Source organism: Parambassis ranga, chromosome 19, assembly GCF_900634625.1.
Source record: "Parambassis ranga chromosome 19, fParRan2.1, whole genome shotgun sequence".
NCBI classification, from domain to species: Eukaryota; Metazoa; Chordata; class Actinopteri; family Ambassidae; genus Parambassis; species Parambassis ranga.
This window is the reverse complement of record NC_041039.1, coordinates 5,029,121-5,047,968: the sequence shown is the minus strand read 5'-3', so window position 1 is coordinate 5,047,968 and position 18,848 is coordinate 5,029,121. Positions and strand designations below refer to the sequence as shown.

General features: G+C 43.0%; 1 protein-coding gene and 1 non-coding gene across 6 annotated transcripts; both read right to left on the bottom strand.

Moving 5' to 3' along the window:
* Positions 1 to 379: 379 nt before the first annotated feature.
* gprc5c (G protein-coupled receptor, class C, group 5, member C) lies at positions 380 to 14,708 on the bottom strand. 5 transcript variants are annotated; one of them, XM_028431504.1, is made up of 5 exons: positions 14,467 to 14,708; positions 10,571 to 11,586; positions 9,179 to 9,279; positions 7,242 to 7,367; positions 380 to 1,922 (listed from the first exon to the last, which is right to left on the bottom strand). In XM_028431504.1, exons 2-5 carry the CDS (start codon positions 11,553 to 11,555, stop codon positions 1,890 to 1,892), a joined length of 1,245 nt encoding a protein of 414 aa, XP_028287305.1. In that variant the 5' UTR covers positions 11,556 to 11,586; positions 14,467 to 14,708; the 3' UTR covers positions 380 to 1,889. The 5 variants fall into 5 exon arrangements, with proteins under 5 accessions (XP_028287305.1, XP_028287307.1, XP_028287306.1 ...); XM_028431506.1 differs by lacking the exon at positions 14,467 to 14,708 and adding an exon at positions 11,725 to 11,806; XM_028431505.1 differs by lacking the exon at positions 14,467 to 14,708 and adding an exon at positions 11,680 to 11,803.
* Positions 1,025 to 1,135, bottom strand: trnal-caa (transfer RNA leucine (anticodon CAA)). Its single transcript has 2 exons — positions 1,098 to 1,135; positions 1,025 to 1,070 (listed from the first exon to the last, which is right to left on the bottom strand). It is a non-coding gene; the product is annotated as a tRNA-Leu (tRNA).
* Positions 14,709 to 18,848: the final 4,140 nt, after the last annotated feature.

The window sequence follows — 18,848 nt, the reverse complement described above, 5'->3', positions numbered from 1 at the left end:
TCACCGCTCTCCAAAAAGAACACTGCTGCCTGTCTGCAGTTTGATAAAGATCATGTGGACAAACCAGAGGGCTGCTGGGAAAATATTTAGTGGACAGATGAGACCAGAATAGAATGATTAGACTTAAATGGGAAGCTTAATGTTGGAAGAAAGAATGACACTGCATTCCAGTATATGAACCATCAGTTAAACATGGTGGTGGTAGTATCATGGTTTGGTCTGTTTTACTGCATGTGAACCAGGATAAGCTACAAGCATTGATGGAACAATGAATTCTGAATGATAGCAGTGAATTCAACATGGAAATGTCAGACATCTGTCTGTGAACTCAACAAAGTGCAGCAAGACAACAACAAACACACAAGTCCTTTTACAGAAGAATGTTTAAAGAAGAACAAAGTTTATCTTCTGAAATGATCAAGTCAAAGTTCTGACTTTATTCCAACTTAAATGTTGTTGAAGCTCCTGAAACAAACAGTTCATGTGAAGGAACCACCAACATGTCAGATTTTAGCTGCTTTAGTTGTTATTGTTGCTGCATAACTTGACAAAGTTTGTTTCATTGTTTTTTTTATACTTACAGATACCTGTGTAAATATTTGCTTATGTTTTGGGTCATTTTTATGCAGAAATATATAAAATCGTAAACAAACTTTCAAGCAGCACTGTATGTATTTGATAAATTCAACAAGACATGATTCATAACAACTCAAGTGAGTTTTTTGTTTTAATTTGTGGCTGAGATCTGGAAAAATCCAGACAAACAGATATTAAGTTTCCTCTTATGGGGTTTTAGAGGTTCTTTAAAAAAAAAAAAAACTCTGAAAAATGCAGTTTGGTTGGTCAAAAACACTGACTCCTTTCCAATGTCTCAAACATGACGTGATATTTGATGATGGAATGCTTGCAGATCATACACCTTGCCACTATCAGATAGATACTTTATTGATCCGGAAATCTGAAATTCAGGTGTAATTTAATCAGAATTCCTTTATTTATCCCAGATAAATTCTTTAAAATTATGTGTCAGAAGTGGGATTCGAACCCACGCCTCCATTCGGAGACCAGAAGGCCCGTCTCTGCAGAAGGAGATTATCCTTGAGTCTGGCGCCTTAGACCACTCGGCCATCCTGACACTAAAATTCAGCCTAGATAATGTCAACAAAGAAATAGATTCCAGGATAACGAAATACTGATCCTTGTCTTCAAACACCAATCAGTGGTATCATATTCCTTTTGTTTCTTCAGAAAATATAAAAGAAACCATCTATGGGATTAAAGGTGGGGACTGGGCCGGGACCTCAGCTCTGTATTGTCACAATTGTTAAAATTAAAATAATTATATTGCACTTAGTCGTGCTTTAAATAATATTAAATATACACATTCATATAGTGCTTTCATGCAGTGGACACATTACCAGCATTTACATGAATTCCAACACCAGAAGCACAATGAAAACAATGTTGTTTTTTAATGTAAGTGAAATGCAAAGAGTTCTCTTCTACTGTTTTTGTGCCGTCAGCACAAGTCACTCGCCATCAGTGTGATTAGGTAAAGCGTGGGAGCTCACTGTCAGCAAATGTTTGACCACTGCAAAAAAAAAGAAAAAAGAAAAAAAGTCTTTGTTGTGCAGCAAAGCCACCGCTTCATCCCCATGCTTTGACTTCCAAATGAAGCTCATCACTGTCTGACAACCAGTGGCGCATGGACACCGTCGGTCAATAGAAGGTTTAACTGTTTTTTCCATCGGTGGGGTGACCCAGCACTCCTCTCTACATATTGGGGCTGAGGGTTCCTCTCAGAACCAGCTTAGGGAACCATGAATAAAAGCAAAAAAATATTATGTCGGCAACTGCTAGTGATGAGACGTGGACTGAAGTTATCGTGTTCACCATTGGGACGTCCTGTTCAGACCATGGCCCTGCATAGAAAGATTGAGGTGGTAGAGACATTGATTAAATGGTGGCATAATAAGATGTTAAATGCAGATATTTCGTTCTGAACATTCAGTTCCTGCACATCGGGAAAAACATAGAAACCATAGACTGTGTATAAAGATGGACAATGTGACAGCTCCTGAAATGTGAGGCCAAAACATGTGGGTTGCTGCCTGGAGGTTGGCTGCAGTATAGGTCATAAACCCCGCCTCCTCCATATAAGCAGATAAGACTAAAAACAAAATACTCTTTAAATGAATTTCTCTAAAAAGTGGCTTATTTTTTAGCTTTTATTACACTAATGCTCATTTTGTTGGCTAAAAATGTAGGAGGTAGGGATGTAAACAGTTAATCGACTTAAGATCAATTGTTGTTAAGAATTTGAACAATTAAATTAAATTAGTTGTCAATTAATCGCCAGTATTTTAGTTTTGGATTTTTTTGAAGACCCTTTGACGAGTGGCAGCCTCTGCTCGGCGTGTCATTTCGGTCTCTACATGCTTGCGCATTTCTCCACTGCTCTCCGTACTATGCAGTGGAGTTCCGCCCAAACACACACACAGAGAGCGCGCATTGAAAACTGTCAAGCGACGCACTCTCAGCAGCCTAGCCATGTCGTTGACGGTGTTTGTTTTCAGGTTCTGCGTGATCTCTGTGCGCATGTAGCAGTGCACCGTCAGAATATAGTCCCAAAATAGATCAAGATAGGAGATTGCCGCATGTTAATCAGCATTTCCATTTGTGCTTGTGGTGAATACGCAGCACACATGAAGTATTTGGAATTTCTTTCTTTCTTTTTAATCAGGATGCTAGTTGAATACAACCTGTGTTCTCAGTAGCTGCCCTCACTGTAAACAAGCTGCGCACATGCCTGACTCCTGGACATGCGTCTGTGTATGTGTGCTATAAGGAGCGACAACACATTTAGACAGCAATGTTTATGTTTCTGGACAGGTAACATCTTAATGTGACTGTTCTAAAGGAGGCCCTGCTAATGTTTTTACTTGTAAATAGCCCACTAGGTTAATAAAAGATAATATTTTGTTTAGCTTTCTATTCAGGATTTATTTTATGTTCCTTATGTTTAACATGCAACAGCTAAGCCATATTCTATTCAATTGATTTTGTTATACTAGCCTACATAAATGTCATTGCCTGTACTGTATTCCCAATGGTACAATAAATCACTCATTATGGAATATTACATGCAGTTTTTCAGTAAACAATATTTAGCTTTTAATCTTAGTGAAACTGAGGGAAATTCAGACCCAGGAAAATTGCTGCTTATCAATTAATTGTTAATCGATCGATAAGGTCATTCAACTAACGATTAATGAATTAATCGATAATTTGCATCCCTAGTAGGAGGTCTTGTCACGTTCACCACCAATGCAGCAACCGTGCTACCCACTAGGTTGACAGGATGCAGAAGTAGTTGGATGTATGGATGACCAACCATGCGACTTCACGTTTCAACCACTACTATAGTTCCAAGATGGTGGCTTTTCCCAACTAAGATGCTTTGGCCTCACTTTTGTACAACGGGCAGAGGCAGAGCCATGTCATCCATCTTTATATTTCGTCTATGAGCTAGCTTACAAAAACCTTAGAGCATATCTGGATAAGTCGGAGGGTGGCAGCCACCCCAATGGGCACCACAATGACTCTTTGAAGCAATGTTTCCCAACCAGTGTGGGGAGATCATCAGGTGTGCCTAGGAAATTATCCAATTTCACTTAATTGGTCAGAAAATGATTCGTTATTTACTGTAAGTAATTTGTCTTGCAACGTATAGTGACAGGCACAACAATTAAATACCCCCTAGAGGTAGATAAGTCCTTCCATGGATCACCTTACCGTGGTGGAGGGGTTTGAGTGCCCAGGTGATCCTAGGAGCTATGTTGTCGGGGGCTTAATGCCCCCAGTAGGGTCTCCCAAGGCAAACAGGTCCTGGGTGATGGGCCAGACTAAGAGCGGTCCAAATACCCCCTTATGAAGAAAAGAAGAGCAAGGACCGTGACATCGCCCGGTATGGCGCAGCCAGGACCCCACCCTGGAGCCAGGCCCGGGGTTGGGGCTCGAATGCGAGCGCCTGGTGGCTGGGCCTTCCCCCACAGGGCCCGGCCGGGCTTAGCCCGAAGGAGCGACGTGGGGCCGACCTCCCATGGGCCCACCACCGGTGGGAGGAACCGTAAGGGGCCGGTGCAGAGTGGTTTGGGTGGCAGTCGAAGGCGGGGGCCTCGGCGACCTGACCATGGGACACAGAAACTGGCTCTGGGGACATGGAATGTCACCTCGCTGGGGGGGAAGGAGCCTGAGCTTGTGCGGGAGGCCGAGCGGTACCGACTAGATATAGTCGGGCTCGCCTCCACGCACAGCTCGGGTTCTGGAACCCAACTCCTTGAGAGGGGTTGGACTCTCTTCTATTCTGATCTGACCTTCGACCTTGTGTTTTGGACACTCGGGTGAAGAGAGGGGCTGAGCTGTCAACTGATCACTACCTGGTGGTGAGTTGGATCCGTTGGTGGGGGAAGAGGCTGGACAAGCCCGGCAGGCCCAAATGTACTGTGCGGGTCTGTTGGGAGCGTTTGGCCGAACCCTCTGCTAGGGAGATCTTCAACTCCCACCTCCGGGAGAGCTTCACCCAGATTCCGAGGGAGGCTGGAGACATTGAGTCGGAGTGGACCATGTTTTCCACCTCCGTTGTCGATGCGGCCGTCCGAAGCTGCGGCCGCAAAGCCTCTGGTGCCTGTTGTGGCGGCAATCCCCGGACCCGGTGGTGGACAACGGAGGTCAGGGATGCCGTCAAGCTGAAGAAGGAGTCCTATCGGGCCTGGTTGGCTTGTGGGACTCCTGAAGCAGCTGATAGGTATCGGCAGGCCAAGCGTGCTGCAGCGAGGGCAGTTGTAGAGGCAAAAAATCGGGCCTGGGAGGAGTTCGGGGAGGCCATGGAGGAGGACTATCGGTCAGCCTCAAAGAAATTCTGGCAAACTGTCCAGCGCCTCAGGAGGGGGAAGCAGTACTCTGCCAACACTGTATTCAGTGGAGGTGGGGAGCTGTTGACCTCTTCTGAGGGGGTGGTTGGACGGTGGAAAGAGTACTTTGAGGGTCTCCTCAATCCCACCAACACGCCTTCCGTTATGGAAGCGGAGGCTGATGACTTAGTGGTGGACTCGTTCATCACCTGTGCTGAAGTTGCCGAGGTAGTCAAAAAGCTCCCCAGCGGGAAGGCACCGGGGGTGGATGAGATTCGCCCTGGGTACCTTAAGTCTCTGGATGTTGTGGGGCTGTCTTGGCTGACACGCCTCTGCAACATCGCGTGGCAAACGGGGGCAATGCCGCTGGACTGGCAGACCGGGGTGGTGGTCCCTCTTTTTAAAAAGGGGGACCGGAGGGTGTGCTCCAACTACAGCGGGATCACACTCCTCAGCCTCCCTGGGAAAGTCTATGCCAGGGTACTGGAGAGGAGAATTAGGCCTATAGTCAAACCTCGGATTCAGGAGGAGCAATGTGGTTTTCGTCCTGGCCGCGGAATGCTGGACCAGCTCTATACCCTCCGCAGGGTGCTGGAGGGTTCATGGGAGTTCGCCCAACCAGTCCACATGTGTTTTGTGGACTTGGAGAAGGCGTTCGACCGTGTGCCTCGCGGCATCTTGTGGGAGGTGCTCTGGGAGTATGGGGTCCGTGGCCCTCTGCTGAGGGCTGTTAGGTCCCTGTATGACCGGAGCAGGAGTTTGGTTCGCATTGCCGGCAGTAAGTCAGACCTGTTCCCAGTGCATGTTGGACTCCGGCAGGGCTGCCCTTTGTCACCGGTTCTGTTCATAATTTTTATGGACAGAATTTCTAGGCGCAGCGAGGGACCGGAGGGGATCTGGTTCGGGAACCATAGGATTTCATCTCTGCTTTTTGCAGATGATGTTGTCCTGTTGGCTTCATCGAGCCGGGACCTTCAGTGTGCACTGGGACGGTTTGCAGCTGAGTGTGAAGCGGCTGGGATGAGAATCAGCACTTCCAAGTCTGAGGCCATGGTTCTCGACCGGAAAAAGGTAGTTTGTCCTCTCTGGGTGGGAGGAGAGTTCCTGCCCCAAGTGGAGGAGTTTGTGTATCTCGGGGTCTCGTTCACGAGTGAGGGAAAAATGGAGCGGGAGATTGACAGACGGATGCAGCGGTGCAGCTTCCGCAGTAATGCGGTCGCTGTACCGGTCTGTTGTGGTGAAGAAGAAGCTGAGCCGGAAGGCGAAGCTCTCGATTTACCGGTCAATCTACGTCCCTACCCTCACCTATGGTCATGACCCGGCCCCGGATAAGCGGTTGAAGATGGATGGATGGATGGAGGTAGTTAAGTGAACAAATGGATTTTTGTGTCATGCATAGTCTTTGTCTGACGGCGCAACTGCTACCTTAACTTGCAGTCAGAGAGACAGAAATGACATGCCGTTGTGTATATTAGATAAATAACATAGGGCTATGTAGTTAGGGGGGGGTGATGTGCCATTGGATTTTTTTAAAAATGTAAAATGGTTGGGAAACACTGCTTTAAAGTGACATGACAACTCTAAGAAAGAGGTTTGAGGCAACTGACCTTTCAAAATAAAATAAATTACATATATACATATAGTCCATTTAGAGGAATTGTCATGTAATACATTATGAAGGCTTCAAATGTGGCCCTGGAAGTTTGCACTGCAGGGAAGAAGAACTCTACAATGCCCCCTTTGCACTGATATCTTACTTTTAGTAGCAAATCATGTTAGCAAAAACTGGATCTGGATCTGGCCTACATTATATGCAGCAGTAGGCTATTTCACTGTATGCTAAATGGGTCACCATTGAAACATGGTCTACCATCCGTCTACCATCAATCTTTCAGAGCCACCTTAGAAGCCTTAGTGCAAGATCTGATTCTTTCTAAAACAGAGCATATTTTTAAGAGATGGGGAAAAAAGAAAGGAAATTTTCATATATGTTATCAACGGAGGACTGCATTCAGTCCACCGTCCATATTGCACAGAAGAGGTATAAGACGCAAGGCCTTATGAGAGTAGACGACATAAGGTAAGAAAAAAAAAAGAATCTAGACAAAGAAGTGATTCATAGATTCAACCTGTAGAAGATGTTGCTATGGATACAGAAGGAGGTAAGATGTGGACATGCACAGAGACAAGGAATAGAAAAGCATCTGGAGGCAAGCAAGTTGAGTTAAAAGAAAGAGTGTCGTCAGGTGGGATGTGTGTGTGTGTGTGTGTGTGTGTGTGTGTGTGTGTGTGTAAGGGGGACGGAGGGCGGGGGTGATGTTGACCTACGCTTGTCTGTGTGTGTGCAGTGTTCCCGGCCTCAGTGTGTGTCGAAGGTGTGCTGCTCCCGCTGTTAGCTGCAGAGCCGGCGGAAGCTCTGGGAATGATCATGTCAAAGGACTGCTCCGGTGGTTGCTGCATGAAGTCACAACAAGGGGGGCCGTGACAAAAACATCCATGAGGTCAGGGAGAGGGCTGTGTGTCTGTAACTGCCTACCAATTTTTACATTACACCTTTGTCTTTCTAATATAGAGTCCTTACCTTAACCTTATATGTTTGACTGGAAGTGGTGGTTGCTATTATGAGAACAGTATCTAACTTCCCTGTACTTTTATTTTCCGTTGCACATTCCTGCTACAAAATACAAAGTATTTTGTTAAGAAAAGATACATTTATGAAGTGTAACAAAAGACCTGAAATACAGTGTTCGAATTTTCTATATTTCTGCATATATATGATCCAAACACATCGGCTGATTTTCAAAGAAGACCTGACAGTGGAAGGAGAGAATCCATTCAAACAAATAAAATAGAATTGTCCCTATTGTCATTTATGTATTCAATAAAATGATCCAATATTACATATATGACAAAAGTATGTGAACCTGAAAGATTATCAGGTTAATTAAAGGCTAAATTAGAATCCGTTGTGGTGTTTTCAATCAGTGGAAGAAGACAGTGAGTGTCCAGTTTCACTGAAACAACAGTGATCCATTACAGTACACTTCTACAACAGGTGTTTTTAGAAGTGTATAATGACATAATCAAAGGACATTTCTGAGGACCTCATACAAACTGTTGTTGCTGCTCATCAGGCTGGAAAAGGTTACACAAGCATCTCTAAGAGAGAGTTTAAACTCCACAAATCCACAGACTGACAGACAGACTGTGTACAAATGGAGGGAATTCAAGTCCACTGTTACCTCTACAGGAGTGATCTATCAACAAAGATCACTCAAAAAACCAGTCATGTAACAGGCTGCAAGGTTACAAAGGAATACATGGTAACCTGTAAGCAGCTAAAGGCCTCTTTCTCATTGGCTAATGTTAATGTTGATGAATCCACCATAAGGAGAACACTGAACAACCATGGTGTGCATGTCAGAGCTGCAAGGAGAAAGTCACTGCTCTCCAAAAAGAACACTGCTGTCGGTCTGCAGTTTGATAAAAGATCATGTGGACAAACCAGCGGGCTGCTGGGAAAAAATTTAGTGAACCGAAGAGACCAGAATAGAATGATTTGACTTAAATGAGAAGCTTACCGTAATGTTGGAAGAAAGAATGACACTGCATTCCAGTATATGAACCATCTGTTAAACATGGTAGTATCATGGTTTGGTCTGTTTTACTGCATCTGACCTTCAAGCATTGATGGAACAATGAATTCTGAATGATAGCAGTGAATTCAACAAGGAAATGTCAGACTGTCTGTGAGCTCCACACAAAGTGGGTCATGCACCTTTAGTTGTTAATGCTGCACAAGGTGGTCAACATGATTCTGAAAGCAGAGGTTCACGCGTAATATTGGATCGTTTTCCTGAATAAATAAAAGACAAAGTGAAATATTTCTGTTCCATTTGTTTGATTGGGTTCTCTCACATTTATGCAGAATATAGACAATTCTACAGGGCTCAAAAACTTTCAAGCAGCACTGTAATTGCCCTTATAAACCCTATGCTTGAATGGCCTTCTAAAATGATATATATGTTGATGCTATAAATTACACAAATGGATGTCATTTTAAAAATGAATTTGTCAAGTCAAGAAAGACTCACAACTTTCTCAACAAAATTGTCAATGAAAAACATACTGTCCTGTTTAAAATGGCACCTCAAAAGGTTCCTTGTTTCCATCATAATTTGCCTACTGCAGGAAATGCTACACGCTACACTGTCTGTCACATATTCAAATGAATAGCTCTGTATAAGCACGACCACTATACTCACATTTCCAATAGCTTTGCTGATGAGAGCCAGCTCAGTGGGCTGGTACACGGAGCTACGCAGCTGACCGGTGTAGCCGCTGTATGGAGACACGGGCTTGGACCCTGCAACAGAGAGAGAGAGAGAAAAAACATCATTCTGTCTTCTATCAAACACCCTGTAGAGACAGAAGTGTAAAACAATATTGTCACGTTTCGTGGCCAAATATTTTCCTCTGGATAAAACTGTTGCCACACCGGAGTTGCCGTAGAGATAAAGCAAACACGGGGCATGGTTGGAGTGGGAATGAGTGTGCCGTGGTGTGATACAGCAGCTAGGGAGGTGGTTACACATACTCATTAACAGCGATGATTCAAAAGGTGTACACCCCAATGAAACACAGAATGTGCTGTCAACAGCACTGATGACTTTTTATTGACATTTAAGCTGAGAAGGTGAGGAAATAACTCTATATAGAAAGTTAATGATTAAGGATGCTGCCATGGAGCATTTTCATATCATACAGAAGCCTAAAATAGAAAATTATTACACTGAAGTAAAAGATGAACAAAATTTATGTGCAGGGTTTTTTTTTTACGTTTGCATGAACAAACAACACACAAGCAAAGATAAGAGATATGAAAGGTCAAATAGTGACACTTTGTTTCCATGATGAAATTAAGATGGACAGTGCAAGTTAGAATAAAGACACAATAAATAGGGAACCAAGTTCATAGTAAAGAGTCTTAATGTGTTCCAAAAGATTTTAGCATTTGTAATGTAACTGATTAGAACTATTAACCTTCTTGGAGAGTAGCTAGCCTCCTCCCCTCCATCTTTGATCACCCACACATCACTATACAGATCTTATGTGCCGGCTCAGGTCTCAGACCGCAGCTCAGTTTCTGTTAGGTCATCACACTGATGGACATTTGAGGACAGTTTGCAGTGTATTGGGTCTGTTCTGATGCTTCTATGGGATGATCAAGGTCATTGTCATTGTGCATACTGACTGAGCAGAACGGAATGTACAGTGAGGCAGGTCCTAACGTGTGCCGTGCGACCAAAGTGTCATCTGCAAAAGGAACGTTCTCACAAGCTCAAACCTAGTTCTAGTTCAAGTTTACTTAGAAACTTTTGTGACCGAGCAAATATTTGCTTTGCCAGAAAGAGTAGGAGAGTAACTGCTTTGAGCTAAATGTTAACATGGTTATTTGCATATAGCCGCTTCATGTCAGTGTCAAATCAGAAGGGAAAAGTAGGACGACTGCCAAATGAGAAACATTTTTGTAATGGAACAAGTCATTGTCTGAATTGGAAAGTAGATTTGTAAAGTCTGGAGGTTTTTGGCATTCCTTTAAAGGTCTTTTAAGGTTGCTATTTTTGAATTAGTCACGTATCTATCAGGATGCATACCTTGGTTGGGTTCATCCATAGAAAATGCCTTATTTTCCATGAACATATTCTGGGAGCTCTGTTCCTTAAGGATGGTCTCATAGCCAACTCCTCTGCTTGGGTACAGATCCTCTTCGTAGTCTTGCTGGCTATCTTCATTGTTGGTCAAACAACAAATTTCAGGAATGGAGTACATAATGATGAATGCCCAGGCATTCGAAACTAGCGCGATGGCCAAGGTGGGGTCATCCCATGTTGGACCGCCGGTTCGCTCATTGCCGTACACGTACATGATGATCCAAGCCACCCAAATACCCACTGATGACAGGCTCGTCAGGAAGATAAGGACACCTTGCTTCTTCCACTGTGAGTGCTTGCCCCCCATGATGGCCAGACTCGCCACCACCACAGCCAGGATCAGGGTCATCACATAGATCAGTGACATGACAAAGTCCTGGTTGGCAATGTTGCAAGGTGTAGCTGCGGCTTTGCTAGTTTCATTTGTGGTGCTGAGTGGGTATTGTGGATTGCGCACCACTGTGATGATCAGCCACTCTGTGTTGATGACCACCTCCACTAACCACAGTCCCAATGCCCCCAGACATAAGGCCCAGGCTTGAGGACTGGTGTTCTGCCTGGCCAGGATGTTCAGCCTCACGCTCTGCATTAGGAGGCAAGCGTAACAACCGCCAAAAAGTACCCCAAAGAGGAACCGGCGTGAAGCACAGGTGGCAAAGTCTTTCTTTACAATGAAGGCAAACGTCAGGCAGAAGAGTCCGGCAGTATACAGCAGGAAGCCAGCTTGAAGCACCACTGAGCTCTTGTAGTTGTTTTTAAGGAACGGCAGGGTGGCCAGTGCAGAGACGAACAGCACAAAGGAAAAGACAACACCAGCCGCTGCTACTGCCTCCAGCACAACGCCCCACACAGCAGTGAGGTCACACAGATTGTAGTATAGGGAATCCACATTAGGGCCACAGCCCTGAGGGGTGATATTGGCAGCCATGGAGACTGGGATGAACAGTTCTAGGACTCACCTGTTCAGATAAAGAAAGAGCAGAAAGGTTAAACAGACTCAAAGCTATCAGGAAACTGTGGTCTACACCCACTCTAGCAAATATTACACTTACATGAGTCAATACAAACACAGAAACACAAAATGTTCCAATGTTTACCTAGAAAAACGGAAATAAAAGTCACTTTACGTGGTATTCAGAGCTAGAAAGACACAGAAAGAGGCATTCAACCACCAAAAATGTCAGAGGAATGTCAAACTCTGGACTTTTTCTCAACCCTGTCGTTAACCATTAACAGGATATGTCCACAAATGTTTTTTTTAGGGCCCGAGCACCGAATGGTGCAAGAGCCCTATTGAAATGCAAGCGTTTATTATACGTATTTCTTGTTCCGCCCACGGTATCATGATTTTGACCCCCTGAACGTGCTCAAAAACTCATCAAATTTGGCACAAAATTGTCCCCCGACAAAAATCGCAACTTGACACTGTCGCCATTGGCGGGCGTGGCTGCATGGCTCTGCAGCGCCCCCTAAAGTGTGAAAATATTCACCGCAACTGCTACAGACCTGAAACTCGGTACACTGATGTATCACCTCGTGACAAGAAAAAAAGCCTCTTGGACGAAAATTCCACGATGTACAGGAAGTCCGCCATTTTGAAAAAAAACCACGCCTTGTTCCAATTTGCATACCCTGCAATTTTGCGAACTCCTCCTAGTGGAATTGCTTGATACGGCTGAAAATTGGTGCACTCGCCCTTAAGGGCTTAGGGAAGTTATCAAAAACGCAGCACTTCGTCATACGGTCGCACAGGAAATGGATGTGTTTGTGGCTGTATCTCCCACACACTTCATCCAATGTAAATGAAAAAAATCAGGCATCCTGAGCCTGTCATTCTGAACAGATTGATATGCTAATGACCACGAACTCTCATAGCGCCACCTACTGGCGGTATGAATTATGTTCAGGCTGATCCACACCTCGTATTTGAACTCCTCCTCCTAGGGAAATACTATGACGGACCTGAGATTTTGTCACCTGGTTCTGAAGACATGGCTGAGCAAAAGTTATCAAAAACGCAGCTCGATGTTACACCGTGTGGGCGGGGCATCGCCACAAAGGTGACCCTTCACCACCATAGAGAAAGCTTCTGTGTTTCTTGATTTGTTCATCCTACATGACATCAGCCCCTGCGCACCTTTTTATATCACCCCATCGTCATATGTGGGCGTGGCCACATGGCTCAGCAGCGCCCCCTGGAGTGAGATCTGCTTCCCCGTTTGACCTACAGACACGAAAATTGGTATGCATATGTATCACCTCTACACAAGCAAACGCACAGGAAGTCATTTTGAAAAAACTGCGCCATTTTGCAGTTTTCACTCCCCGCACTTTTACGAATTCCTCCTACAGGATTTCTCCAATCCACCTGAAACTTGGTCTGCTTACTCTTAAGGCATTAGGGACCAAAAGTTATCAAAAACGCAGCACTTCGTCACACAGTCTGGCCGGGTCATCCTAGGTGGATGAAACTTTACAGTCATGCTGAACATCAGACGCTGCACAGATTAACATGCTAATAGGCTACAGTCACTGCGCCACCTATTGGCCGGAGGACCTGTCTTCTGTACATGTGTGTTTTGCTGTACGCTTCTGCCCTGCAGACCACAGCTCGTGCCGGTACAGCTGGGAGAGAGGTCGTGGGCCGATGGGAGAGGTGGCGGCTGCTGGTCCCGCGGACCGCAAGGGCTGCGAGGGCCCGTCATCGCTGCTTGCAGCTTTAATTTTCTTTACATTACAACTCACAAATCAATGAGACAAAAGTCTTTAACATCATGGAACCTCTCAGTGTTTTCTACCAACATGAAGTCAAAGTGTCTCCACAGTCCACAGAGCTTGTCTTTCTGCTGTGTCTGCCTGTTTCTCTTTGTCCCCGTCAGATCCGATTACATCGAACTGAGGACAGACTCAATGCAAGATCGATAGGAGTGTGGTGGCGGAGGACGTTTGGTCTTTCTGACTTCTGTTATCACAACAAGGATCTTTCTAGAACAAAGATACCGACCTTTTTCTGTTTCTTGCTGCACTCAGATTTGGTGCATGTGTTAATATTATTTTTGGGTGTGACCTCTAATAACACTGCTGCTGTTGCCATGGAGACCTCAAGGACTCTCTGATACCATGATTGCAACGCAGAATCATAAGTCTGATTTTCATAACAGTAAGTTAATTTAAAAAAAAAAAACACTGCAGCACAAAATTTGACAGAAAATATATTTTTTGTTACTTATTTATCTAATTTTTTGACTTATTTTCTCACATGACTAAGTGTTAACTATTGGCACCGGTAACAACTCAGGTATGCTCTGAATTTGTTTATGAAACTGAAACTCAGTAAAGTAGAAAAGCTTCTGATTAAATAATGCATGTCATTTATGATGTTATGAATTCCAACTTTTAATTTAATTAGTCAATACTGTGAAATACCCTGTCAATAGGAACAGATAGAAGCCCAGTGTCATTCAATAAATGAAATAAACTATAACCATAAAATGACAATCATGATAAGAATTTAAATCTTGACTTAATAAGAATATTAAGGAGATAAGAAAACATTATTTATTTATTAATAAATATGTCAATAGGCCTATGTCAATTCATTTCTCTGACATATATTCAGAATACAGCAGTTTAGAAATTTTGTTATTATTATTTTTTACAACCTATGTATAACTTATTTTTACTGGCACAAACGGTGTTCCATACATAAAACAACCTATTTTCGACAAAAACAAAAACAAAAACAAAAACTGAAATCTAATTTAGCTACAACAAACCGTCAGTTCATGAAAGAAACATGTTAATCATCATTAATGTGAGTGTGTGAAGAGTTAAAGCACCTGGATGTTGTTGTTGAAGACTTCACCTCGGAGCGGATCGTGGATCTCCACCTGCTGCAAAACGCGCCCGAAACGGTTCGTGTGAAAAAACAAACCCACAACAGCACAAAGACTTCAATGAAGCGGAGGATAAAAAGTTTATCAATCCTTTAACGGGCGTTTCCTCACGACGTGACCGCTGTGGTGCTCTCTCTTGCTCTCTCCCTCCCGCTCTCTCTCCCTCTCTCTCTTTCTCTCACACACACGCATACACTCCTTTTTCATCACATTACACCGCCTTACGTTCACTTCCGGGACACTAAACCACACCCTTAACCTAAAGGAAACCCTTAAACCATATCTGTATTGACCCTCAGATTACAGGCCATTAAAACCCTTTAAATAAGGACAAGATGAGTAATACAAGCAAACATTTTTATTTACATTTTCTTCATCCTCTCAAAAACCCCTTTTCATAAAAAAAGTATTATTTTTATTTTATTTTATTTTATTTTTTACTTTTGGGTAAGAAATAGGTAATAGGGGCATCCTTAAAAAAGAACAAATCAAAACATTTCATGAGCAGATATGAATCAAAAATAGATTCATAACTTTTAGGCCTGTAGTCTAAATGCTTATAGAGCTATAGCTCATGTGTTTTGGCCAGGCAGTGTTAATGACTATTATTGAACAATAATCCAAGCTGTTAATTTCCATCCTTGAGCTTGTTTTGAGAGGAGCCAGAGGAGGTGCTTCAGGTACAGGATGTCTATAATGTGACTTCGGAGAAATTATACGTATCTCTGAGCCACCTGGGAGCAGCTCAGGATCCCCCAGGAGCAGCTGGAGGAAGTTGCAGAGAAAGTATTGACCTAGAACATGAGTAGTACCAGCAACAAGGTGGTTAATTATTTCCTGTTTGTCAAATCATGTAAAGAACACATCACTTTCTCTATCATAACAGCATCGAATATGATGTAGTATTCAGTATTTCTAGGGTGTATGTCAGTTTTTGCTTTTTATTTTATGTCTGTAAATGAACTCATATAATATTATTACTACGTATTTTTATTTATTCTTACTATGCCTAAAATAAGTCTATTGTCTTTTATCTTAGTTTAGTTGTATACAAAGTCTTGCGAAGGGAACTCGCAAAGTAAGAATTTCATTGCTCAGTGTAACCTCTGCTGTGCATTTGACAACAAACTTCTTGAATCTTGAATCTAATATAACTTTGAGTGGACTATAGAGACATCTGGTGGCCAATGTCACAAATTCACCTGCAGGGATTGGGTACGTGAGTAGTCTCAAATAAAGAAAATTCAATTTTTAAAATGCTTCACTGTATATTAACAGAGTTTTTGTAGTGTTGAGAAGTATATATTTCTCTATATGTTAATGTATGGCAGCGCAACTGACTTATACACAATTTAATTCAACTCAATTTTATTTGTACAGTGTCTCTTACAGTAAACATTGTACAGAAACCTGACCCCCATGCAAGCACAAACAGTGGCACAAAAACTTTTAACAGGAAGAAAAACCTTAAACATGATCTGGCACATAAACGGGGGAAAAGGAGGAGCCGAAAGACAGAGAGAGTAAGAGGGGGGAGAGAAAAAACATGCAGCATTCATTACATCACTACTTCCCAGTAGATCCTGGGTCCCCCCAGCAGTGTTAGGCTATAGCAGCATACCTGCAAATTGACTGTAGCTTTAATTGGAGGCCCAAGCACACTAGCTAACTAACTGTAGGTGTTCGTTCAATAGGAATGTTTAAGTTAAATCATAATGGTGGACGTGGCATCTGTGTCCTCAACCCAATTTGGAAGCTGGTTCCAAAGTAGATGTTCCTGAAAGCGAAAAGCTCGCCCTCCCATTTTACTTTTAGCAATTCTGGAAACCACAACCTGCACTCTGAGACCGGAGAGTTCTACAGGGATTATATGGTCCTATTGGGTCCTAGAGGTATGACACAGCTGAAGTCAATGAATACAAAATATAACAGGAGAAATATGCAGCTTCTTCTGTGTTGCAATGTTTCTGTTGGCCCAAAGGGGGCAGCAAGTTTATTTTTATTTATGTCATACTTTGGCATAAGTATGACTACAGGTACTGATAAAGAATCATGCATCCTGACCTAAACCCAACATGATGCATACAGCTGAATTTCTCCCCTATGGATCAATAAAGTATTTATCTATATATAAAGCATTGCTCATCTATGTGTGTCTCTTTGTGTATTAGACCTGCAATAGACTAGTGACTTGTCCACAGTGTGCCGTGTCTCTCCCTTGACAGCTGGGATAGGCTCCAGCCCCCTGGGAACTTGCACTGTATTGAGTTGGGTTAAGATGATTGATAGAGGCATGGTCTGTGGGGACTGTCTCCCTGCCTCAAGCGTCATTACCAGACAGCTATTGAATAAGTGCTGACAGCAGGTGAAGATTTTGGTGTGTGTGAGGGTTTAGTCAATGATTAAAAGAACCAGGACCCACACTTGTTACTCAGGAGCAGATTTTTCCTGCTTCATTTGTCTGATACCTACAGAGTGGATTTTTGTTTGGACGTTCATTCTCTCTTCCCAGCCCCTCCATCTGGCCCTCGCTGGGAGAACATAACGCTTTTAACCTTCCATTCTCTATAATTAAGTCCTCCACCTGGAGTCTGACACTTGTATTGGAGCTGAATTTCTCTTTTCGCTTCCTTTGTGGCCATCAATTGTCTATTTTCAGATATAGATCACAAACATGTGACCTTCACTGTGTCTCATTCCTGAGCTCATCCTACATTAGGTCATCTTTAAGGCTGTCTATTGACTGATTTTGAAATCCCCACAGAGACATTAGAAGTGAAGGACTGCTCATTCTAAGGCTCTACAAGGACAAACTCATCAGTGTTTTTCATTCTATTTTATATGTTTTTTAGACCATAAACCAAAGCAAATTTTCTGTGACTGCTGTAATGCATTGCATAGACACATGTATACAACCTGTTTTATTCAGTGCTGCTTAAAAGTGTGTAAATATTCTGTATTTCTGCATAAATGTGATCAACAACAGTGATCTATCACAGTCTGATCTTCAACGTGTGTTTGTAGAAGTGTATAATGACATAATCAAAACACATTTCTGAGGACCTCATACAAGCAGTTGTCGCTGCTCTTCAGGCTGGAAAAGGTTACACAAGCACCTCTCTGAAGAGTTTGGACTCCACAAGTCCACAGACTGACAGACAGACTGTACAAATGGAGGAAATTCACTCCACAGGAGTGATCTATCAACAAAGATCACTCCAAAAACCAGTCATGTAACAGACTGCAAGGTTACAATGACTTAATGATGGAACAATGCATTCTCAAGACGAAAGTGGGTTATGCAGCCAGACACTGAATAATGGGCTAAAATTCCTCCAAGTCATTGTGGATTGTGGAGATCACAGGTGATAATAAAAGCAAAAGTTCACATACTTTTGCCACTTACACATATGTAATATTGGATCATTTTCTTATATAAATAAATAAATGACAGTATGAAGTATCTTATTTGTTTGACTAGGTTCTCTTTTTCTACGTTCAGGACTTCAACTGATGAAAAATTGACTAATGTTTTGGGTAGTAGAAGTATCAAAAATTCCACAGGCTTCACAAACATTTAAGCTACACTTAATTTCTTCAGAAAATCTGAAAAAAAACAAATCTTTATTAGACATAAAAGTGCAAAATCTGTGTTAAACATTTATTTTATAAAACTCTTCTCTTGTGCTTAAAGACAGGATCACTCTGCAATTAAATGACAATCAATTCAAAAACAATGTAAACATGAAGCTACTTCAGCTACAGCATGTCAATATCTCCTGCTCCTTTTTACATTGTCTACAAATAGGAGACGGTCACTCTGTGTGGTTTACATTTAAAGGCTTGTGGCACCTGCAGGAAGTGCTAAATAGGAGCAGATTGGAGGAGGGGGGCATCACCAGGTGTTTGAACAGGCACAAAGAACAGGTGGCAGGCAGACGGGTGGGGATGTGTGGCTGCTGGGGTTTACAGTCCTCATCACACCATCAGCAGCATTATTAAACCCAATGCCTGCTCTGACATTGCATCATGCCTCTAAATGTTTAATCTGCCCCAACCCCACTGCCAGAGGTCACCATCAGTCACTACACGCTGCCCCACCCCCTCTGTGTTATTGTCAGGCAGCAGGAGACATCTTCAAAGATATGGTGGTATCTGCATCTGCGTACGAACTCTCAGAACTCAGCGTGGGTTGACATGAGCCAGGGACACTGGGGTAGACTAACACTGTATCTCGTACTGTTACTACAAATACAAAGTGGGGACTGAAGGTGGACCAGAGCAGGCAGGTGGCTTACATTGGAAACTTTAAACCTGATTTTGTG